This window comes from Lipotes vexillifer, unplaced genomic scaffold, assembly GCF_000442215.2.
Source record: "Lipotes vexillifer unplaced genomic scaffold, Lipotes_vexillifer_v1.1 scaffold40, whole genome shotgun sequence".
NCBI classification, from domain to species: Eukaryota; Metazoa; Chordata; class Mammalia; order Artiodactyla; family Lipotidae; genus Lipotes; species Lipotes vexillifer.
In genome coordinates this window covers 5,031,185-5,056,282 of record NW_006771578.1, presented here as the reverse complement: position 1 = coordinate 5,056,282, position 25,098 = coordinate 5,031,185, and the positions used below count along the sequence as shown (strand labels likewise).

Genomic DNA, 25,098 nt, shown 5'->3' with positions numbered 1-25,098 from the left:
GCGCCCCCCCCCCCGCTCCCCCGCCCTCCCTCCCCCCCTCTGCCCCCCCCCCCCCCCGCCCCTTGCTCCAGTCCCTGGAGCCGGCGGGCTTGTCGCTACATGGGGGCGGGCCTCCGCGGCCGGCGCACGGCTTCCTGTTCAGAGGCGGCCTGGCGGTAGTAGGCGGCGGCGGCGGCGGCGGCGGCGGCGGCAGCGGCAGCTCGTAGGCGGCGGCGGCGGCGAGGATGGTGACTGGGAGGCTGTGCTGGGTACCGCTCCTGCTGGTGCTGGGCGTGGGGAGCGGCAGCGGCGGCGGCGGGGGCAGCCGGCGGCGCCGCCTCCTCGCCTCTAAAGGTGGGTGCTGGGGAAGTTTCTTCGTCTCCGAGGAGGGAAGCAGGGCGGGCTTGAGGGTGCAAGCGGCGGGGACCCCGCTGGATTTGCACACCCTCCCTTGCCGCAGCTTCCCCGGCCTCCGTGCGCCCGGGATGACCAAAGTGAGCGCCCTGCGCCCTGGACCAGAGCGATTCCACCTGCGGACGCCGGCCCAACCCCTGGGCAGGTTCTAGGGACCCAGGGGAAGGCCAGGTCTGGGGAGTTCGGACAACTCTGTGGGCTTTCTGCGTCGGAGTGGGGGTGTAGTGGCCGAGTGGCGGGCTCCGGCCCGGGAGCGGCGGGAGCAGGGCGCTGGCACGGCGCGGACAGGCAGTTGTCTGCTCCAGCCCTGAGGGAGGAATCAGTGGCGGCGCCTTCAAAGGAGGGAGCAGAGCTCGTCTCCCATCTCGGGGATGGGGTGGAAACTTGTGGGCTCCGGGGAAGGCCTCCCTGGCTGGCTTCAGGATCCCCCAGGGCGGCTCTGGCTCCCCTGGGAACGCGCGCCCTCCGGGTGGGCCGTGGAGTCCGGAAGAAGGGCGGTATGTGACCCTCCGCATAGCCTCTCCGACTGTGCTTGGGCACCCGAGCACAGAGGCGCAGAATCCGGTGACCTCCCTCCCCGCAACCCTATTGGCTTGGAGTTCTTGACCTCCCCGCTTCTCCCGCCCCGGAGGAAGCAAGATCCTGGTGAACGCCTGGCGCGGTCGGGAGACTGTAGGCTGGCGAGCCGCGGAATTTGCTGCCTGGGAGCGCGGCGAGGAGCGCCGGGGTGGGGGCGTCTGGAGGGCGAACTGAAACGGAAGGTCACGTGCTTGCTGGACGGTGGTGGGAGAGGCAAGGGAGGAGCAGAGCCGGCTTGGGTGGCGATGGGCGCAGGAGAGGCGGTGGCAGTTCTGGGCTGGAGTGCCCGGCTTGGTGGTAACTTGTTGATTCTCTGCGTTTTGACTAGGATAGAAGGGCGTGCGCTTGGTTTAAAGGCTGTGGCCAGATTTGCCCGGCAACCGGTACGGGAAGGAACGTGGTCACTGACAATCCTCAGAGGACGGAGGAGTTTGCTCTTGTAGATAAAGAGGCTCCCTATTAGCGGCAACCTGATTTGCAAACTGGCTTTGAACTGTAGCTTACCTGTGGCTCAGGAGGGAACGTATTCTACGTTTAATTACCCTTGGAGGGTGGGGAGAGCGCGAGGCAGCCAGTTCGCCTCCTCAGGACCTCGGGAATGCCTCTCCCGCAACTTGAGAGTGAGACGGTTGAGAAGAATAGGAGAGTTTTCTGTTTATGCCGTAATCTTGTAGTTTGGTGGCATCGTTTTTTGTGACATTATTTTATAAGCAGGCATCCTGTTCCTTTTCATCAATTCCTACCCCCACCCCCATCCTTGAGAGGTATTTTTTTGGGGGGGGGAAGACAAAGGAAAACTGATTATGAAAATGTCTCAAACATGTGGTAAAGGAAAGGTAAAGGAATGGGTAAAGGAGTCGTTGATCACTCAGAGAGACGCTTGTTTTGGTGAAAGCAAGAATAAAAAACAATGAACGACCAAATCTTTTGCTCTCCTTCCCCAATATAGACACTTTGTTAAATAGGCAGATTACATGTTTTTGATTTTTTTCGTCACTTTGTAGCGGAGCAAATGGCGTATGTTTAAGCCGATGTTTACATACAGGGGGGCTCACAGCAAGTGAAGGAAGGGAAAAACACTTGTTTGGGAAGAAGACCTGGTATGCTTATGCATCGCCTAGTTCCCAGGTCAAAATGGAAAACTTGGTAGAGATAAAAGAGAAAGATTGAAAAGAAACAAACAAAAAAAAATCCAGGCTCTCAGTGATTCATGCGTATGTGAATAACTATGTGCATTTTAACCAACACCTTGCGTCTTCTCCACTTAGAACATATTCATTTCAGGTTGAAAATAAGCCATTTGTCTTTCCGGAGTAAAAAGTTGATTGTTCCTGCGGAGCTAGAGTTGCTGTCTCCCCCGCGTTCTTTCCTCTTTCTCTTTCCAACCACTGGGGGGCTGCAAAGGGCGCTGTTAGCTACATTTTTCTTTTCATTTCTTTTTTAAAGACAAATGTGTAATATCTGATCAAAACAGAGACATTTGCTATGACACTTTAGCTGGGATTTACAGGGCTGACTCTCCTTATAACGATGCACGTGCATTTTATGTCTCTAAATTTTATATAATTTCGAAGAACATTTGAGATACTGAAGGTATGCTTCATATATGGTGTGTCCCACCACTGACTTTGCCTTTTCTAAGGTTCATGTCGTTTTTATCCCCATCACTAAAAAGGAGAAAAGTCAGGAAGACCTATGAAGAAGACTGAACAAAAAAAATAGCTTTCTTTTCCCAAACAGTTTCTGAATTCATTCACAGAGGAAAATGGGAGCGGGGCGTCAAGCTGCCTGGCAGACCTGAATGCACCCTCTGGACAACTGTCTGGAAGTATGTCCTCCTGGCTTGGGCTCATGTACGATGTCGTGTTTGTGGCACACAGCTTGTTCTGTCTTTGTGTTTCTTGCTTCTTCCTGTAGGGACTCGAGCAGCTAATCCCTGAGAACTGTTCGGGGTTTTCGCAGAATCGCTGCACTTTGAGTACAAACATATTCCTGACATCAGAAATAATACAGTGGCCAGGCAGCTATTATAACCCCTTCCTTTTCTCTCCTGTATCTTGATTATTCAAAAAAGACAAACACTTCCTGGATGCCTTGAAAAGACCAGATCCTATGCACATGTTTCATGAGCAAAGCTTGGGAAGGCATTGTGGACCCAAGGAGCCTCTGGAGCAGAGAAAGGCATGTCTTATCCAGGGAAAAGAAGACAATACAAAAAGACCTCTTAAGATTTGTGCCAAATTTGGTGATGCATCAGTGGTCTCAGGTCTCAGGGATCTGGTACACAAACTCTTTTCAGTCCTCAACATCCAGGTATTGGCTGTTCAGGACAATGCTTGAGTAGAGACCATCAGCAATAACTGATGTAGTGCCTGCCTGTGTGCCCAGAGCCTGGCTCAGTGCTCTGGAGGATTCTTAGCAAATATAAGAAGATCCCCCCCCCCCCCGCCCCCACCATTCCCATCTCACTACTACCTTGCTTTGAGAGCTTTGATCTGACTGGAGACAAGATTTTTATGTGAAAACTTTAAGAGAATGACAGCAGGCCGAGTTTGTGCCAAGTATAGTACGATGCGATGGGGACGCAGACAAGGGAGATAGAGGTAGGAAGAGGGCTTAACAAATAAAAGAAAATCCCCCCCCCCCCCCGCCCCCACCATTCCCATCTCACTACTACCTTGCTTTGAGAGCTTTGATCTGACTGGAGACAAGATTTTTATGTGAAAACTTTAAGAGAATGACAGCAGGCCGAGTTTGTGCCAAGTATAGTACGATGCGATGGGGACGCAGACAAGGGAGATAGAGGTAGGAAGAGGGCTTGCAAGCACAGCATTTGGTAATAGGGAGGGGAGGAGACAGAGCAGAATTGTAGCAGTAGTTGTATAATTGTAGTAACTGCAGTTTGTGGAACTTCTCCTTAGTGTGTTACAGGCACTGGGCTCATCCATTTAACTGGGCTGTCTCTCATTTTTACAAATGCAGGGCTGGTTTTCGTAGCCCATTTCACAGAGGAAGAAACTAAGTCTGAAAGAGGGCAAGTGACTTGCCAGGACAACCAGGGGAGGATGTGACACTGGGGTGAGAATGTGAAGGCTCACCATGGCCAGTGCTCCTTGACTGTTCATCGCATATTCTCCCCTTTGGATTTAAAGGCAGATCTAGTGACCACAGGGAAGCTGACTGTATCTCTGAGATCCCCAAGAGCCCCTGTGGCCCTTCATACACAGGGGGAGAGTCCAGGGCTGCTGTTTCAAGGGGCCTGTTGGGAGATAAATGGAGTGAGCATTGTTCTCACCCATGGAAACCTGTGTTCTAGCTTCAAGCAGCAGCCTCATCCTCCCTCTTAAAGATTCAAAAACTATCCTTGCATATTCCAAAGTACACATGTAGAACCTCCCGTGGGGGCGAAGGTGGTGTGGAATTTTTATGGTGAATTGTCCTATATCATTTCTTGGAAAGTAGCATGTGTCTCCTGTGGGGGTGGCAGTTATTTCCTCAACAACTGAAGCACAAATGACAAAATGTCCTCAGCACTGCATCAGAGGGTGCACTTTGACCTGCACTCATCCCAAAGCACCTGTGGTTCCTGGACCAGGATGTGCTCATTCCTGCCATGGACCCTTTGGACCATGTCTTCAAGCTAGATGTTCACCTTCCTCAGCCTAATACCTTCTGTGACTCAAGACACAGCCAGGCCTGGGCATGGTTTCCCCTAGGAGCCTTCCCTGACTGGTCCCCTTGGCTGGTCCCCCAGGATGTGGCTCTCCCTCTGGTGTGTCTGTGCTCCTTGTCTGGCTCCAGCGCTGCCCTGGTGTGTCTGTGCCCTGATTCTCCCTCCCTGTCCTGGTCTCCAAGTCCACCCCACTGCCTGGCCTCCGGATGTGAGCCGAGCGGTCAGTAGTGAGTGGCTTGGTGAATCCACCTGTTTGCAGTTGCAGTGCTGTTGTTTAATGACACAGAGATTTTGGATGTTTTCTCCTGTCCTGTAGGAAGGAAAATTTGGGCTTCATAGCGAGAGAAACCTGGGTTCCATTCCTGGCCCTACTGCTTCCCAGTAAGATAATCTTGGACAAATCAGTGAATCCCTTTGAACCTCAGTTTCCTTATCTATAAAATGGGGATACAAAGATCTACCTTGCCAAGTGGTTGTCAGGAAAGTGTTTAGAAATCACTTAGCACAGTTCATGCCATGTAAACAGCATCAAATACACAGTGACTGTAATTACTGTAATTACTGATCATTTAAACATTGGGTTCTAGCATCTGAGATTTGGTGACATTCTCCCTTTCTGACTGACCTCTTGGCAGTTCAGTAGCTTCGTTCATATCTTCCCTCCGTTCAAACTCTGTTCTCTCTGTCTCTGTCTCTCTCCACATGTGCATATGTGTGGACATAGTCATATATAAATACATGCACACATAGACATTTGGCTTGAATTGTGAAAACACCTGCCTCTTTCACTAGTCCATGAATGCCTTTGAGGCTGGGACCCATGTCTTGTCTCATTCATCTCAAAAGCCCTGGCACTTAATGCAGGGCCAGCTCTGAGGAAGAACTCAGCAATGTGTGTTATCTAAATAAATAAACACCTCTATGTGCCACTGCCGAAGGTGTGGGATTCTGGTCTCTGGAGGAGGAGCTTTACTGGTGTGATTTGGGTTGTAAAGAGAAGTCCCCTGACCAGCAAACACTTTCCTTCCAGCCTTGCTGTCCCAGAACAGCAGAGAAGCACTCTTTTTTGTTTGTTTGTTTAAGACACTGGCAACCTCTGTGATGATGCATGTTTATGTGGAAGGGCGTAATTGACACTGTGATAGCCAAATGACAGCTTGAGACAGATTATTATTTTATTATTTATTTTCTAGCCCACCACTAATTGGACCCTGTGGAAATTGGAATGGTGGGTTTGCAGATGAATCATGAGAGGACTGAGCTGGGGGAAGCATGCTGAGCTGAAGACACTGGCACTGAACAGGACAGAAGTTTGCCATCTTAATCAGCTGGGGCTTCTGTAGCAAAAATAACATAGATCAGGTGGCTTAGAAACAACAGAAATTGATTTCTACAGTTCTGAAGGAAGGAAGTCCAAGAATGATTATGTTCTGGTGAGAGTTCTCTTCTGGGTTGCAGACTGCTGACTTCTTACCGTGTCCTTCTGTGTGGAATGCAGAGAGAGGAAGCAGGCTCTCTAACAACTCTCACAAGGACACTAATCCCATTCATGAGGGCCCCACCCTCATGATCTCTTCTAATCCTAATATGCTGGGATTTGGGTTGTAAGGAGAGGGTCTCCAAAAGGCCCTGTCTCCTAATACTATCACATTGAGGGTAGAGTTTCAACATGTGAAGTTTGGGAGGGCACAGACATTCACCCATACCAATCATGCTGTCAGCTTTGGGGGAGCAATAGGCAGAAGACAGGAGGCGGCAGTGGTTGGACGAGGATGCTTGGGGTGAGAGTGAGGCCAACCCAAACATGCACTGGGCCCCATTTTTAGCTGTTTCAGCCAAGAGCTATGTCTCAGTCTCCTGTTATTCTCTATGAGCGGATTGAAAAGCTAAAACAAATATCAGATATCAAAGAGCTCTCTCTAGGGCAAACATCACACATGAGACAAACTGTTGGAGAACTTGGTAGCTTCTGGGAAAAGGGTAGACGACTGTGCATGAAACACCTGGAAAAATTTTTGTAGGAAAGGAAGAAATTGGCAAGGGTAGGAGAAGCCAGCAAAGATTAACGGAGAAAATGAAAGAGGTCTTGATGGGTGAGTAGGTCAGCAGTTAGGAGGTGGGCAGGACAGGTAGATGGAAGGTAAGAATGCCCATGTTGGTACGCAGGCAGGAGTAAGGAGGGAACCCAGCCCTGGACAAATATATTTCTGCATACAGATTTATAAGGCTAATAAAAGAGTGAATGTTTATTGAATGCATACCGTGTGCCAGGCACTATTTTAAGCACTTTATATATGTCAGTTGGTTTCATCTTAACCCCAGTTGGTTTGATCTACCAGTGATGCAGGTAGAATTACTATCCCATCTTTACAGAGGAGGAAACTGAGGCCCAGAGAAGGGAAGTAACTTGCCCAAGGTCCCACAGTTTAGAGACAGTAGAACTGAGATTTGAACCCAGAACAGTGTGGCAGACATGGATTTCCCATATGACACAGGCTTACCTAGCAGAGGGATGTGTTTTCAGCCCGAGGAAGGCTCTGAGTGAGGCCAGAGAGGCTCTGCTGCCCTGGAACATTCCGAGGCAGTTCAAGAACATTTGGGTCTTCAAAATGGCTGAAAGAATCAGTTTCTCTGGAAGCCTCACTCTCTGATTGATTTCCCCGTCAGGAGCGAACATCGTCTTTCTCTTCTCGCCCGGGCAGCTGGAAGCCTTCCTCCCCTCCCGTCATGCTTGGCCTCAAGTAGAGAAGGCAGCTGTCTGCATTGCATGGTCCATTGGAGGGGTCTCCTGAATCAGGAAGACCTCCCAGCAGTTGTTCATTTGGGTTAAACGTGGCCCTCCTCTGACTCCTTTTTTTTTAAGCAGGCAGGGTTGAGAAAAGCTACCACAGACACTTTCAAGTATATTAGATGTACATGAAGCCTGGACTCTGGGGAGAATGAGGAGGGGATGCTGAAAGGCGAGTGTGGCAAGAGGGGAGAGAGATGGCATAGATGAAATAGGAGGTGACATGACTGCTCATAAGGCTGCCTTTTCTTCTGCTGTTGTGGCAGGATTTTATATATGTCAATTGTCTTTTCCACAGATACCCATTTTACAGACTGGTAAGTGAACACCACAGGGCATGTAGCCACAGAGCCAGGAATCAGACCAAGGGGTCAGACTAATTGCAGTTGGTTGCAACCCAGCACCAGGAAGCCAGGTGATATCTTGGATGATGTCACCCGAAGGCCCCTTCTCCCACTTCTTAGTGGTTTTCTAATCCTCAGGCACTTGTTTCCAGTACCTTCTCAGGACCTTGCTTGTCCCCAGCTCAGTGTCCTCTGCTTACATCAGTCCTCCGGAGATGGCCCTGACCAACTCTTCTTCTAGCTCAGCTTAAGCCCTGCTCAGAGGCTTGCTCCATGCCTGTCCCCTCTAGGATGCCCTGGGGTACCACCAGCCCCATGTGTGTGCCAACCCAGCCTCTCACCTTCCCTCCATGAAGCTGCTGCTTACTCTGTGGCCTCTGTTTGGCTGAAAGGTACAAGATCTGCACACTCACCCAAGCCAGAGCCCTGGACTCCTCCAGCATCCTCATCTCTCCTCTTCCATCACACCCCATCCTTCATCAAGTCCAGTTGATTCTACCCATAAAGACCTAGAACCTTCCCACTCTGCTCTATGCCCATTGCAACTGCCTTATTTAGCATCTCTTGGGAATGAAAGCACCCCCTCCTCATTGCATCCATCACCCTGTTGCCAGGATGGGTCACATCAACCCCAGTCCCACCAGGCCTATAAGAAATGCCATCCCAATCATCATGAATTCCATGCTTCACCATCCATGCTGCAGTCTGTTAAGGTCCCAGGGTTTTGAGAAAAACGTAACACTCTTGGAATTGCCTCAAGGTTCCATCCCTCCCAGGTTACCCTTGTGTTGCTCATTGTCTGAACAGCCTGGCCTCTTGATGTCCCCGGCTGACTCTCTACTTCCATGGGCAGCAGAATCTTTGCTGCCATCGGGGTTCCAGCACCTGAAGTCCAATTCTCCTATTACATTTCATTGCCAATACCCCGGGAGGTGCTTGGGGATAGGAGATGGAACAGGCCACCAGTTCCCATCCTAGAGGAAACCAGCCCTTCTCCCACCTTCTACCTCTCCTATCCCTACCATCACCCCTTCAAGGAGCTCAGGCATCCATAGAGCAAAGGCCTGGACCGAGTGTCTACAGAGATCTTCCGTCTATGCTCTTACAACCCAAGCCTTCTCTGAAGCTAGGATACACAGAGACCCTCACCCCTGAAGACAAACCACAGCCCTCTCAAGATAGATCCAAACTCTCCAGCCTCACATAAAAGTCCGTTGATGGTTTCTCCCCTCACTTCTCATCTGGCCTCCTCTTCCCTCAGTGAACTTTCCAGCAGTTTCCAGATAGTAAATACTATCTTCTATCAAGAGCTTACTGTGCGCTAGGCTCTGTTCTGAGTGCTTTATAGGTATTAATACTCATTCAGTCCTCCAGCCACTCACTCAGATGTGTGCTCTTATTATCCCCATTTTACAGGTGAGGAAACTGAGACCAGGAAGCTTAAGCTACTTACCTAGTTCACCCAACTACTACTACTACTACTACAGCAGAGCTGGGATTTGAACGGACAAAGTCTAGTTTCAGAGACTACCCCCTTATCCGTTGGGTTAGTGGCTCTCAAGCCTGGATGCGCAGTGGAACCACTTGAGAGTTTCAAAATAACAGAGATGCCTGGAACACCCCTGCAGAGATGCCGGTGTCATTGATCTAGGCTAGGACTTGGGGTTTAGTTTAAAGTTCTCAGATGTTTGTGATGCCTAGCCAAGGTTGAGAAGTGCCCCTGCCAACCCCTATTGCTGACAGTTCCCCAGGGAATGCTTCATTTCTTGGCATGGGTTGCAGGGCTGCTGCTAGGCGGGGGCCTTGACCCTCTTTATGTCACCACCTCTGGTTTTCCCCCATCACGGTGCCTATCGCCTCCCTGCCTCCCCAGGCAGACTGTGACCTCCTCGAGGGGGAAGCATCCTGGTCACCTTTGTATGACTGGTGCCCAGCACAGTCTGAGGTCCAGAGTGAATGCTGAGTGTTGAGGGAGTGACGATATGCTGGGGTGATGCCACCCACACTGGCTGCAAGTCCCTCAGGACTCTGCCCATGCACACATCCCCCGGTCAGGGCTACTCCCTGCCTTTGGTCACTGGTAGGAACTAGTCATCAGGCCTCTCCCCTTTAGTTAACTGACTCTCCTTCCAAACCAATGACAGCATTCACTTTGTAAAGGTTGAAAACACTCAGTTCTGCAGATGAGTTGAGTGAACTCTAACCACACCAAGATGTGTAAGGGAGTCAAGTCCAGCAGATGCCGCTGGAATTCTCACTGAGAAAGGCTGTAAATGCCACTCGTAGCTTCTAAAAATGCTTACTTAATTGGCTGAAATTTGACTTAAGTTTTGCCGGTAGAAAAAAACAACAACACACAGCACATCATTTTTGTGACTTCTGCCACTTTGCATTTCCGTGTTGTCTGTTGTATTATATAGTTAAACAAATCTTCAGTCTTCAAAGAAGCCTGACGAAGAAATCGCCTGTGGAGAAGGCAGTGACTCCAGGTCACGTGACTTGGATCCACTGATCCGTGTGAGGCTCAGGGCACATCACTCAGCCCTCTGGGATCTGCTTTTCCCTGTGCAGAAAGGACAGGATGGCACCTCCCTCCTCTATTCAAGAAAGTTCTGAGTATCCACGTGCAAGTGGCTCTGAAAATACCCTTTGGTAGGATAAAGTGCTTAAGAAAATAAGGTGATCAGATTTAAGAAATTGGTTTTGAGACTTCGGGACTCTAACCCTCCATACAAAACCCTACATCTTTCCATCTTTATACTGTCTTACCAATTTAATTAATGATATTTTCAGAAGTCTGGATTTAGCGGTAAGGCCCTTCCTAATTCTTTAATGTACATTCTGCATATGGTACACAGTGGGCGTTCACCATGGTTATGCAAGGGGTGCAGCAGTTGCAGGCCCATAAATTTTCAGGGAAGAACCAGTCAAAACTGTTAATGTGATGTCAAGTTGATGTGTCATTTTCCAATTTGCATGGATAACTGCATCTCAGCAAATTAATTAAAACAGATAAATGTTAATCTAATGCATGTCTCCTTGTAGTTAATGAAGTATAACCAGTACCGGGTATTTGATTTATTATTTTAGTTTATAAAATGCCGAATTCTTCTGCAAAGTTAGATACAATAAGAGGAGAAGCTGACCCATATATAACACTAGGAAAAATTATCACATTTCAATAAATTAATCACACTCTAAAAGGATATAGTTCATTAACACCGGGAACTGAAAGTGTTAGATGTAAATTAGATTAACCTTTTTAGCGACACTTGCATTTATATTGCATATTCTCTTCAAACTCCAAGCACTTTACATATATTAATTCGATGAACCCTCACCAGACCCTTGTTAAGTAAGTACATATATCAAAGTTGGAAGGGAGGAGAAATGAAACCCTTCAAAAATACTGAAATCCTGGTCTTAAGATTTATGATTTCCTCTTCAGCAGTGCCGTTTATGCTGGGCTTCTGGAGCTTGGGAACATGGGTGGTATTCAGGCTGTCTCGTGCTGTCAGGAAACAATTAGCCCATCACTCAGTACCTGAAGCCAGAGATGCTTGTGCTGGGTGCTCAGGCCAAATGCTCTGCCTTCTTTCACAAAATACACCCCAGCAACAGTGGGTCTGGCTGTGGATAGGGCAGCCGCAAGTGGGTGTGGGTGATGGGAACCTAGTGCCCCACTGGGGCATCCAAGGGTCATCTTCCCTTGGGCCAGCTGCTGCTCCTTTTTACATCCCTACCCTTGATCATCTGGGTGCTGAGGATGGGCTGTGGTGAGCAAGACCTTGGGAGGCTATTGGGAGAAGAAAGAAGGAGGGACAGGGAGATGGGAATGGGCTTAACCTCTTCAGCTGGGGGTCTCTACTCAGGCCCGCCTGAGTTGGGGGCCAAGACCGCTGTCTCTTTACCTGCTGGGATGGAGAGTGAGGGCCTGAGAGAGGAGGAGTCCCTCTGCATCTAGCTGAAAGCCTGCTCCTCAAAGAAACTTTCCTGAGCGAGGACCTGGGTCTTCTGTAGCAGCTGGTCACCGGGACCACTCCTCTCCTATGGGGGCTCCGCCTACTTGCAGGACTTACTGTCATTGCCTGCTGGAGACTGCACAGAGGGGAGAGGAGGCAGGGCTCGCATTATAAAAGCCTATGAAGAGGGACTTCCCAGGTGGCGCAGTGGTTGGGAGTCCGCCTGCCGTTGCGGGGGACGCGGGTTCGTGCCCCGGTCCGGGGGGATCCCACGTGCTGTGGAGCGGCTGGGCCCGTGAGCCACGGCCGGTGGGCCTGCGCGTCCGGAGCCTGTGCTCGGCAACGGGAGGGACCGCAATGGTGAGTGGCCCGCGTAAAGCAAAGCAAAAAAAAAAAAAAAAAAGCCTATGAAGAATCACGGGAGGAGACTGTAAGCCTTTCCTTAGCTTGATTGCCTGTGTGTTTGGTGGTTTGAGGTTCTGAATATTTATTTTTTTTCCAACTCTTTCTGTTCCTTCAAGTTCTCAAACCCACAAGTGCTTTCCTAGGGGCAGATTTTCACTTGATTCCACAAACCCATTGAAATGCTGTGTGTCTCAGATAACGGTCTGCCCTGGAGCTAGCGCATCACGAATGGTTAGACGTGAAATAGAATGTAGGAGAACAACGTTGCAGGGGTCGGGGATTCTTCTCCCTGCTTCTGGAGCTGGAAAATCATGTGCTCTGGTCCTCATGCAAGGACAGTTGAACCCCACCCAGTCCGAGAACCTCAGCTCATTCTGCTCTGCCGGCACTTCTTGGCACACTTGTCTGCTGCAAAATGCTCCAAATTCTCTCCTCCAGACCTCGTACGGAAGGGGTGAAGAATCTGGATGTAGAGTCAAGAACTAAGACAGGCCATCACTCAGGGAACTCACAGAAATCTAGGGAATGAGAAAAAATATTGAATTTGCAGTTTATGGTATTTTAAGAGCTTCTTTCCTTCCTTCCTTTCTTCCTTCCTCCCTCGCTCTTCATTTCTTCTTTTCCTGTGTGTTTTCGTTTGTTTGTAGGAGGGTGCGTGGTCATTTGGAGCAGGGAAGGAGGCTAAGATAATTTATAATCAGAGTTAAAAAGAATTTCACTTTCAAGACCTAGATTTCACTTTCTTTTTGTTGGTTATTTTTTTTTTCCCGAAAGCAAACCAACTATTTTGGCTTTATGGCACCATCATGAGAAATACCAAGATGGTTGTACTTGCGTATTAATTTTAAAATTATAGTTGTATTTTTAGTGATTTATTCTTCTTTTAACTAGAGGTCACAAATAAAGCACTTTTTTTTTTTTTTTTTTTTTTTTTTTTTTTAACTGCACTTGTATCTTTTTCCTCTTGAAAACCCCCCTGCCTCCCCTCCACCCCAATCTTCCGGTCCTTAAATTGCAACCCTCTTACGTGGAGGAACTCAAGTCAAAGACCAGCCAACAATCTTTGCTTGAAGATCGAGTTTTCCTGGAGCTCTGCTTTCAGACGTGTCCCACCTCTTGTCCCAGAGCCCACGAGGGAGGAGGGGAGGGCTGACGGAATTGTCGGGTCACCTTCAGCACCCTTATCATCTGCTGCTTCCCCTCCTGCCGTATCTCTTGCTGCTCCCCAAGTCCCTCCAGGATCTCTCTCTGCAAGACCTTGGTGGCACCAAGGTCTGCTTTTGGAGGTAGTGTTTGGCTGCTCCCTAGAAACCACTTTTTTTTGGGGGGGGGGTACGCGGACCTCTCACTATTGTGGCCTCTCCCGTTGCGGAGCACAGTCTCCGGACACGCAGGCGCAGCGGCCATGGCTCACGGGCCCAGCCGCTCCGCGGCATGTGGGATCCTCCCGGACCAGGGCACGAACCCGCGTCCCCTGCACCGGCAGGCGGACTCTCAACCACTGCGCCACCAGGGAAGCCCATCCACTTCTTAAATCACTACCAATAATCATGAGAATCATCATCCTCCTAATCTTACAATTTGTTTTCTCCATCCAATGGGAAGTGTGAATAGAAGCATCTTTAGAAAACTTTGCTAATTCTGTGGATCAGAGCCACCTAATCTTTAACTCAGACAGAGGGCTCGCTATGCAGCCACAGCTTCAAAACAAGTCATGCGGTTCATACTTCCAACCAGATGGGCTCTGGTCGAGGAAATTTGGAGCTGCCACTGCCCCTGTCTCAAGTCTACTAGACGTGGTGACCTAATGCTCTCCTTACATCATCTTATCAGAGAGGAAACGCTCTGACATGCCTGTAAGCTAAGGCAATGGGACACGATGCAGGATCTCACTTGGCGATGTGCACATTCAGAAAGGTAGGACACTGCTCAACCCCTAGGGTTACGCATTCGCACACCGGTGGCGTTTGGGGCAGCGTGGCAGGCTCTCTGGAGCGGGTGGGGGACGTGTGAGGCAGATAGGTCTCTGTCATGGTGCTCAAACTGTATTGGGGTGATTTAGCTCCTGTGCTCAAATTGTGGAAGCCCTCCCGGGATGAGTCTGTGTAACACCTTCTGTCATCTAAAAGCTGGCAGTGGCGGCTACAGGTCTTAAAAAGCTGGGCTCCTGCCCATGCTGACTGCCAACTCTGGTGGGTCTTGATGTCTTTTCACTCGTGGGTCCTGGCATGGAGATAGCCTGGTACTTGGTGTGGGTGGCTTCCCTGGCCGTGGGTGAAGTCGTGCACTTGGACATCCTCTCTCCCCAGTACCAAGGCAGCCTCGATTTCCAGGCACCTTGAGCCCTGCCAATCCCCAGCCAACCCTCCTGAACACCTAAGAAGGCACCCCAAGAGACAAGGGAGGGGTTGCCCATCCATTGTGATGTAAGAGCCTCAGGTGTGCAGACTGGGGGTCAGATCCAACCACAGAAGCACTGCCTGGATACGGGCATCCAGCCCAGCGTCTCCCCTCCATTAGCCACAAGGACTCACCTGGTTCTCTAGCTTGATTGCATCTGCCTAAAGGCAGGACAGGGTTTCTCCTGAGCAGCGGCCAGCACACCTGCCTCAGCAGTCTGTAGAGCACCGATCCTCCTCTGTCTGGTGTTCTCAGTGTTCTTCAGTGTCCTGAGCTGATCTTGTCTCTGGTCCTTGCTTCTCGTGGCAGGTGCTATCTATATCCCTGACTCCTGTCTTTCTACCGCAGCCAGCTCAGGATAGGGATGAGGGGGGTGCAGGATGAAGAGGCAGGGGCCTCACTGCTCAGAGAGCACTTGGTGACTTGGATTCTCCTTGCCTGACTGTATTTCTCTATCCCTGCAGCTCATGGACTGGTTCCTCTTTAATCCACTTCTACGCGGCCCTTGGCGGTTCTTTCAAACACACACACCCAGTCCATCACCCCCTGCTCAGAATCCCTCCATCACTTTCAGGATAAAGTCCACTTTCCTTGGCTTATCCCAAAAGGCCCTTAGTGGGTGCCCACCTGTTCCTGGGCTAGAAGGTGAGCTCGTGTGAGCAGAGCCCAGCACCTGCACAGTGCCTGAGGAGTGAATGAGCGAATCTTCTCTCCATATGTTGTCCTCACGCTTCAGCCTGACCCCTGCCTCATGGGTCTTCTTGTGTCTCTGCGCCGATGCACACCCCGCCCTTGCCCCATCTGCTTTTGCCTTGTCTGGCAGCCTGCTGTGTCTTCTGGGATCCATCCCTGGGCATCCCCTGGGAGTATTCTTACCCCCTACCTCGATTACACAGCTGCCATACGGACCTCCACGGTGGCACTTACCAGCTTGCCTACCTGCCCACCTGCCTGTTCCTTGCTAAACGGTCTTACCCCTGAGGTCAGTGTCTGTGACGTCCTCATCCTGTGCCCCCAGGCATGTATGGTCTAGCACAGGTTAGGTGGGTGAGTGATGTCTGGAGTTCCCTAGAACTCAGCCCGTTGCCTTGTGGGGATGGAGGGCTGGGGTGGAGTTCCTCTTGATTTATCTTTCCCCTTCATCCCCCTGGGTCCCCAGTTGCCCATCTTTCCAGTGCAAGCCCACCCGAGTAAGGCTGGTGGAGAAAGAGAATTTGGTTAGGAAGGTTAGCATCGTGGGCTGGGTGCTGGCTATCGTTGGCATGAGCTGGTGCATTCAAGGATGGGGAGATAGAGCCAGGCTGGGGGCAGGTGACATGTTGGAGGTGAGACACATTGGGGACTGGGAAGCTAGATGGCTCAGGGCCTTGGACCTCTGAGGCTGATGATTCTGGGGGCCATTTCCAGAGTGTGTATGCTTCTGGGATAATTAATGTAAAGTAACTTTCCCATCAATGAAAAGGCTTAGTCATGAGCTCCCTCTTTAATCTGTAACACTGAATACCACCTATCTGGGAGAACATCTTCTGTCACTGCACCGATGAGAAGTAAGTTGTAACCATCGGCTGCTGCGGGTCTTACGCTCTGCCCAGCGCGCTCTCCATGTCTCTCAGTGGTTACTCCTGGCTCCTGTCAGCATCCTCTTAAGCCTCAGACTGTAGAAGTCCTACATGTATAAAGCATGCCTCCTTTTCCAAAGAGGCCATTGAAAGCGATTTGCAGTTGGTGACATCAGATGCACGTGTATGGAGTGGCTAGGACGAGGTTTTTAGTTGGAAAAACTTTGCCATCAGTTAGAGTGAGATGGCCCCACGTGATGAGGCCCGTGGAGTGCTACCCCCATAGCTAGAAAAAAAAAAAATAAGAGCAAGTGGGAATCCTTCAAAGTTCAAACATTTACTTCCAGATGTAAGGATGTGCTGGTTCAGTTCTAAGCATTCAAGCTTTGACACTGTGCACAGGGAAACACCACCATCCCCATCCAACCCAAATCCAGGACTTTTGAGGTTGGTGTTGGTAGGAGAACATCCTGGGGGTGCTCCCTGGGGATGTGGCTGTGCGGGGCTGTATGGGGCAGGTGGCTAACAGCCCTGACTCTGACCCTGAAGCCCCCCTTCTCCTTGGGGCAGGAGTTTTTGTGTAGATTATGCTGCTGGGGCAGGGGCCAGGACAGGACTGAGCCGCCGCCTTCCCGTAACTCTGGCTCAAGTGGGAACAGCTTCTCCCTCTAGATATTAAGGCTAGAGCTTGGACCCAACTGGGTTTGACTAAAGGCTCAGGGTGCGTAACAGGGAAATAAGCAGAAAGGATTATGAAGGCAGACCACTGGTTTGCCTTGCTTCAGAACCAATGGCCCCTTTTTACAACAAATATTTTGTAGTTCTCCCATTATTATCCTGAAATGAAATGTACTGATATTACTGCTTGCTTGCATACATAATTTAACAAATCAGTATAATGCCTTAACTGAAATATAAAGAAACTAAAAGGAAAATAATGTATCATAAAATAGTGTGTAATGCTTGTGCCCACCTATACTAGAGGAGTAGCGAATTAGGGATGTTTGCTGTGAATGCCACAGCTGCAAATGCAGATGGCTCCAGGTGTGTGGTATTGGCAAGTCAAATATCATGGTTGGGCTTCCCTGGTGGCACAGTGGTTGAGAGTCCGCCTGCCGATGCAGGGGAGCCGGGGTCGGGCCCCGGGCCGGGAAGATCCCACAGGACGCGGAGCGGCTAGGCCCGTGAGCCATGGCTGCTGAGCCTGCGCTTCTGGAGCCTGTGCTCCGTGGCGGGGGAGGCCACAGCGGTGAGAGGCCCGCGTATAGCAAAAATAAAAATAAAAATAAGTCATGGGGATGTAATGTACATCATATTGAATTATTGAATATAGTCAATAATGTTTTAATAACTTCATATAATGATAATTTCCTATAGTGATGATCAATTTGTAATGTATATCAGTGTTGAATTACTATGTTTTACACCTGTAATTAATATAATATTGTATGTTAACTATAGTTCAATAAAAATAAAAGAAAAAATGAAGTTCGAAGTTAGCCCCAAAGCCAATTTCATGTTTAATGAGGAAATATTAGAAATATTCACATTAAAGTTAGGGAAAGGTAAGGATGTCTTCTTTTACCTCTTTTTTTAAGGAGTTGTAAATTAGTAATGTATTAGGTTGCAAATAATAGAATATCTGACTATAATTTTACATGTGTCTTAGACTACAAGAGATTAAACAAACCACACACACACACACACACACACACACACACACACACACACACACACTGACTCCTAAGTTCCTGCTTCTAAGATGTACCAAAGCTGGATCCCGATATATGTACTTGCAGGTGACATTGCCTTAAAGGGTACACAACTTCTGGAGCTGTAGTCTTTCTGGGGAACTTTTGGGGCAAAGGGGAAAATGCCTCTAGCTGGTGGACACCTGAAAGAGGTTGTCCCGTTTCACCAGAAGACCTTCTGAAGAATAAAGCCTTCCCAGGGGGTATGTCGCAAGACTGCACTGAGCCCATCAACCATGTGCTGGAGCATCATTTAAGGGGATAGACCAGCGGAAGGGAGGACTGCTACTTTGCCTAAGATGGAGCCAGGCTGGGAGTAGGTGATATGTTGGGGGTGAGACAGGTTGGGGCCTGGGAATCTAGATGGCTCAGGACCTTGGACCTCTGAGGCTGATGATTCTGGGGGTCATTTCTAGAGTGTATATCCTTCCGGGATGATTAATGTAAAGTAACTTTCCCATCAACGAAAAAGCTTAGTCATGGGCTCCCTCTTTCATCTGTAGCACGGAATACCACGTATTTGGGAGAACATACTTTGCTTTAAGTATAGAGACATGTCTTCCCCTTTCCCTTCTGCTTCTGTTCCCCACAAGCAGAAGAGTAGGGTGGAGGGGTGGAGGAGAGAGCAGACCACACTCGGCCCCTCCATCAGGAGACTTAGGAATACCTTGCCTTTTGTGGGGGAGCAGAAGCTTTGTGGATCAGATAGGAGTTTAAAAATGAGTTGGGTTGAGTTTTAGTAATTGAATGAAAAGCTGTAGAATTGGGCTGGAGTCTCTTTAAGGCAGTTGCCATCCAGTGGGAGGGAGGAGCTTGACAGCACTGTAGGGGGCAAAAATAACAGATTTCATGTTTATATCCAGATGGATTAAATGCTAACAAACTGGCTAGAGTATTTATTATGGTCCATACTGATATTTCAGAGATAAAACATTGTTTTCTTGGATGGAAAATTCTTCCTTAGTGTTCTCATTGATAATTTAGAGGGATGAGGGTTTTTATTTTGTTATTAATCCCTAGGTGTCTGTTTAATTTTCCCCCCTTCCTTCACATAAGCTTTAAGGTGCTCGTAAGAGAGAGGCTGAATTGCCAAAGAGTTTCAGTAACTCTGAGATGAAAGTGCATTTTAATATTTTGATTTAGTGGGAAACTCCCCTTAATAAGGAGTTCAGTGACATTTGGTAGTTCTGTAATACTTGACTTGGAGTTGAGTTTATAAAAATTTCAGCCCAACGGTAACTTCAGGGCACTAAGGGATATGTGTATTTCTGAAATGAGAAGACCTGGTTGACATTCTGATTCTAAAATCAACATCATCTCTTATGCATCACCATATTTTCAATTATAATGGACGATGGGCCTTGCGTTTAAAAGTGCTTTCCCTGTAAGCTCCCTCCCAGACCCAGCTGGGAAGGGAGAGTTCTCACACACAATCTTCCAACTTAACTTAATAACAAGCTTCCTTCTCCAAGACTGCTTTGTTTTTTTTTCTCCCCACATTGGTTCCTCAGGGATTCTTTAGAAAGTGGAATCTTTTTTAACTTCGTGGGGGAATTTACATCCTGAGTCACCTGAAAAAGTTGAACTTGGGAAAAGTAAAATCATGGCAGGAAAAGCCTGAGGTTGTATGAAAAAGCTCTGCCAGCCAGACAAAAGTATTTCTAACAAAATCTGGGGAGTAAAACCAATGTCTAGGGCATGGTGTTCTAGTATCTCTTGGGTGTTTCAGGATGGTTCAGACCTTCTCTACATTTGTTTCTCATTTCAGCATTAGCTTAATCTCCAAGGAAACAAATGCCCTAAATGGATTATATCAAGAACCCGATACGCCACTCATAGGCAGCAAATAAGGTCGGGGTTACACTCAGGCAGTCCTAGGACGCAATGGTTTTGTGGAGTAATGTGGGTTTTTATTTTTAATTTTAAAAAAAATAAATTTATTTTTGTAACCAATGGAGGCAAATTTTATATAAGTCACCTATTTCGAGTGTACATTTCAATGATTTTTAAAATAAATTTACCAAATGGCTCAACCATCATCAATCAGTTTTAAAACATCTCTATGACCCCGATAAGATCCCTCATGCCTATTTACTCTTTGTTGTTTTTATTGTTGTTTGTTTGCTTTGCCAGGAGGCTCGGGACCAGACCTCCCTGCATCAGAGACTGGTCACAAAACCAGGTCTGTGATGGCCCTCTCTTCTACCCACAGTCAGTCTAGGGTGGGGCAGGCCCGGTCTTTTCCCCACTCACCTCATCCAGCTGGGCTGGAGGAATAGAACAGCTGTCGAGTTCGGTGGAGCCTGCTACCAGTGGCTTAGAATTAGGGGCCTCTTCCCCAGTGGGGCTGTGAACTCCCGGCTGGCCTTATAGCAGGTCTTGAGCCCTTCTCCAGTGTACATTGTCAACAGACTTAATAAGATACAGGTTGGATAGAGACTAGTCAGCAGCCTCAAAGGTGTGTGTGACAAGGGGATTTGTGTGGCCATCGAGGGTGCCTTGCCCACTTGCCCTCTGCTCCTGCCATTTTCATAGATTCAGGCCCAACTTCCAGCACTAGCTGCCCTTTGCCTGTGTGCTCTCTCTGGCCGTGAGACCCCTCTCTGCCTGTGTGCGGGCCAGGTCAGAAGTCCCAGGGAATTAACACCCCCAGGAATGGTCCTCCACCAGTGACTGACAGGAGTTGGTGGATCAATACCCCTGCTCCCTTGTCACTGAGGTGGGAGAACATCACAGCCTTTCACATGGTCCTCAAGGGGTTCCCACGAAGTCTGGGCTCCACTTGTCCAGTTTCCACCCTTTGTTCCTGAGTCATTTCTCCCCTTCCCCACTGGTCTTTCCTGAGATCACCTCCAGATAAACCATCTGCACTCAAATTCTTGTCTCAGGCGGAGCTTGCTCCTGAGGGAACCCAAACAGATAGAAGGGGCAAACAAGAGAAGGTTTTTTTGTGTGTGTGGTACGCGGGCCTCTCACTGCTGTGGCCTCTCTCGTTGCGGAGCACAGGCTCCGGACGCGCAGGCTCAGCGGCCATGGCTCACGGGCCCAGCCGCTCCGCGGCATGTGGGATCCTCCCGGACCGGGGCGCGAACCCGCGTCCCCTGCATCGGCAGGCGGACTCTCAGCCACTGCGCCACCAGGGAAGCCCGAGAGAAGGTATTTTATAGAGAGCACTTGGGTGCTCTCTGGACTTTGCTCTCTATAGTAAATCCGGTATTTCAGGATCTCAATGCTAGGATTCCTTTGCACATTTAGGCAGACTCACTTGGCGGCTGTGAGGTCTCGTGGGGCGTTTGGAGGACTGCTACCCCTGACTGGTGTCCCCCTTCACTGAATTGGGGCGCTCCTGTGTCGCACGTAGCCTGGCCTTCACTCCCACCCGGGGTGAGGAGGCCTCCCTGCAGCGAGTTCTGTGCAGGGCTCTGCAGCCCAGAGTCCCTGGGCCTGGCGGGGGTGGGCGGCTGTTCCTTGGGGCCCAGGATTCTGAAGGCCCCTTGAGGGCAAGGTTGCCCCAGCTCCTTCCCCAAGATCTGGGCTAAGGTGGGTGCCCAGCCCCCCAGGGGAAATGAGGTGAATTAGGCTGATGCCTGCAGCACACATCATCCACACATCTGGGGCAACATCTGGTGCCTCTGATCGCAGCCAGATTTCTCGAGTGTCTATTTTCAGCATATTCCCAGAGCGCCTATAAGTGAATTTGCAAAGTGGTTACCTCTGTCTGCAAGGCTTCCTTCACTGACGTGGAACAGCCGGCAGAACAGAAAATCTCTCCCCTCCACCCACCCCGGTTTGCCCGTGAGTCTGAATGACTGCGGTCATTCTGTCATTTCAGGTAAGGCAGTGAAAAAATCTGATTGATACAAATTCTGCCCTTTCTCTGAGAGACTTAGTGCCCTGAGCCACTGTCGGCTGAGAGGGTTGACGGGAATTAGTCCGTCCGCTTAGCTTTAGTCACATGGCCCAGCTCAAGTGGATGTGATTTGGTACTTTTTATGTTTTTGACAGCCAAATGACTTTATTTCAGAGGTGACTATTCTCAGCATATAAAATATATGTAAATATGTGATTTCAGGTACTGAGGACAACATCTGATTTATTTGAAAAGTTCTCTTAATTCTGGGTGGGGGACTGATGCATGGTGTGTGAATGGTGTGTGAATCCTGATTCAGTGTATGGGTCCTGATTATGCAACTTAGAAGACATGGGATCTTGGAAAAGTTGCGTAACTTCTCTGAGAGTTAGATTTCTCAGCTCTACGATGGGTATATGAAATCCTACCTCAAGACGCTGTTGGAAAGATAAAGTAAGGCCAAGGATGTAAACCACTGGGCATAGCAGAGGCTGGTGTTCTGGTTATCTACAGCTGCCTAGCAAACTACTCCCCAGCTGATCTATGTAAAGCAGCAACGTTTTTAAAAAAAAATTTTTATTGGAGTATAGTTGATTTACAATATTGTACAATGGTATACAGTAAAGTGAATCAGTTTTATATATATATATATCTCAGTTACATATATATATGTCATATATATCTTATATATGTATAAGTCATTTCTCCCCTTCCCCACTGGTCCATTCTTTTTCAGATTCTTTTCCCATATAGATTACTACAGAATATTGAGTAGAGTTCCCTGTGCTATACAGTAGGTCCTTGTTGGTTATCTATTTTCTATATAGTAGTGTGTGTATGTTAAGCCCAATTTATGCTCATAGATCCTGTGGCTTGGGAATTTAGATGGGGGTGGGGTGGGGAGGATAGCTTGTCTCTGCTCCGTGATGCCTGCGGTCTTGAATGATCAGGAATTGGTTGGGGTCATCTGGAGGTTTCTTCACTCCCGTGTCTGGTGCCTGGGCCTGGATGACTCAAGGATTGGGCTCAGCTGGGGCTACTGACCAGAGGCTGCATATGGTTCAGCTTCCCCCCTGCGTGAAGGATAGTCGTGCTTCTTACCAGGACACAGAATAGAAGCTGCATCGCCTCTTGTGGACCCAGCTGCATCCTCTCCTAAGTCATCTGGAAGCAGGTCCTGCTCACCTCAGGGCTTTCTCTCACTGGATGATGGCTTGCATTTTCTCCTTGACTATGTCCTTGATCTTGGCCTTAGCCAGAGTGGTCTCTACTCTCTCGTGCCCCAAGAGAGAAAGGATGGAGGACACTCATTTCCTGGGTAGCAGGCAGGGAGCACATGCTGTGAGGGGGCAGCATGCACAGTGGGACCTCTGGAGGGAAGATGGGTCCCCGTAGGAGGTGCGACCCAAAGGCTGGAGGGAAGGGGGTGGTGAGGAGATGGTCAGACCCTGAGTGTAGTTACCCGTGTTCTAGAGACTTTGCACCCATCAGCTCAGCTCAGCTTACCCTCACAGGGGCTGTGTGCGGTAGGTCTGGTAACTCCCCCACTTTGTAGTTGAAGAAGTCTCCGAGAGCTCTTAGTAGGTCCATAAGTGATGATGTTGGGACTTGAAGCCGGATCTGTGACTTCTGAGTCTGTGCTCTTACTGTCGCTCCGGTAGGCTGCTTCCTGTTTGGTGACACCTTTCCATATTTTGTTCTCTATTTATTGTGCGTCCAGCCTTTTCCCCCTGACTCCGTTCTGTACTCGCTGAGGGCAAGAGTGCGTCTTCTCCTTATATCCTCCTCCTGTGTGCTTGGGAGTCCCTCAGAAAATAGCACCGGGGTCAGGTCGAGAGGCCGCCATCACCTCCATGGGTCCAGCCTGGCGATTCCCTGTCTTGTGAGCCCCACCAGCTGGGTCCCGGTGGATTGAGAGCAGGGAAGGCATAGTTGTTCACAGCCTAGTCTCCAAAGGAAATTTTGTTCTCGTTTATTGTTGAACTATTCGTTTTGAAATTGAAACACAGAAGGTCTACGAAAGGGATGTCCCATTCGGAACGGGCTCTCTTTTTTCCCCCGTATTCAGATTAAAAGCAATAATCATGAAGCAAACAGAAAAGGAACCCTCCAAAGAATATCGTGAATGGCTCTGACAGGTTACGGCTGCTGGATAGATGTGGGGTTTACATGACAAAAACCTGAGCACAGTGCTGATTGTCAGTCACCAGTAATAAGATTTCCTGAAAAGCTCAGGATCTAAATTAAAAAAAAAAAAAAAAAATCCCATAATTTACTTCTGCTGGTAAGTGTCCTTTTGCCTGATGAACTACTCAGGCTGGAATATTGCTCTTCCTAAACTTCATTTCACCAAGGCTGGGTCCGCTTCATCCCCGACCCTGCACCTTCAGCCCCTCTTCCTGGTTGAGCAGGCTGTTTGGAGCAGAGAAGTCTTGGGTGAATGTTGTTGATTGGAGAGAACAAGAAGATCTACATTTTGATGGGGAAACCAACAAGCTGACAGATTAAAATATTCAAAGATGATTCTGGGCAGGAGGGCAACACGGGCGTTGAAATAGGCTGGAGAGTCAGGGCTGGTGGAGGTGATGGGGGGGGTTGACGACTGCTCTGAGCAGGGAGCCCTCCGTGCCTTGGGGCCGCCCAGCTCTCCAGCCTCATCTCCAGCCTGGGTCTGGCACTTAGAGCACAGGGAAGGAACCAGGTGTTTCCCCCTCCAGGCAGGACCACTCCCTCCCCCTGAAGGACCTGGGATGCCCTCACCTCCTCCCTAGGCACAACCTCCATACCAGATCTCCAAGATGGAGAGAGATTTTCTCCTCATGGGTGGCTTTTCTGTGACACTTTGCATTTCTCCTCCCACAGTTGTGTCCTGACTCTAACCTGTGCATACCTCAAATAGAGCCTTACTTTTCTTTTTTTTTTAATGAAAAGCTGGATTTGCCTACCAGATAGTGAGGTCTGTAAAGGGGCAAGGCTCATCTCTTAATTTGATCCCTGCTCCCCAGTACCTGGTAACTCACAGACTTTTGACTGGGTGAGTGGACAGAGGCATGGATGATTTGTTGATTCAATGAAATGCTTTAGAGTGTGGGACTCTGAGGGCTCTAGAGAGGGCAGACGATGTCAGGGAAAGAGCCGAAGTCAGCAGAGAGTGCGTGCCATGTTGGGCACAAGCCGAGACCAGGCTGTTTTCCATGGGCTGCCATCTGAAGGCCTGCGGAGAACGGGGACCCCCTTTCTAATGTTGAGCCTCACCACCCTGGGCTAGGGGAGCTGGGCTAGCACAGGAAACATTCTCAGGCGCTCACAGTCTCAGGATCACCATGGGAGCCCATGTGTCAAACTCTTCAAAGGCAAGCACTTTCCCTTGTTTTTCTGATTCTTTTTTCCTGCT

At 49.2% G+C, this 25,098-nt stretch overlaps 1 protein-coding gene across 1 annotated transcript in view; it reads left to right on the top strand.

Annotated features, from left to right (window-relative positions):
* Window positions 1-221: 221 nt before the first annotated feature.
* Window positions 222-25,098, top strand: part of CLSTN2 (calsyntenin 2) — a 655,546-nt gene continuing 630,669 nt past the window's right edge. The window contains exon 1 of the mRNA XM_007446973.1: window positions 222-333. Coding sequence (XP_007447035.1) covers window positions 225-333 — 109 coding nt within the window. The 5' untranslated portion in view covers window positions 222-224. The remainder of the gene's footprint in view (window positions 334-25,098) is intronic.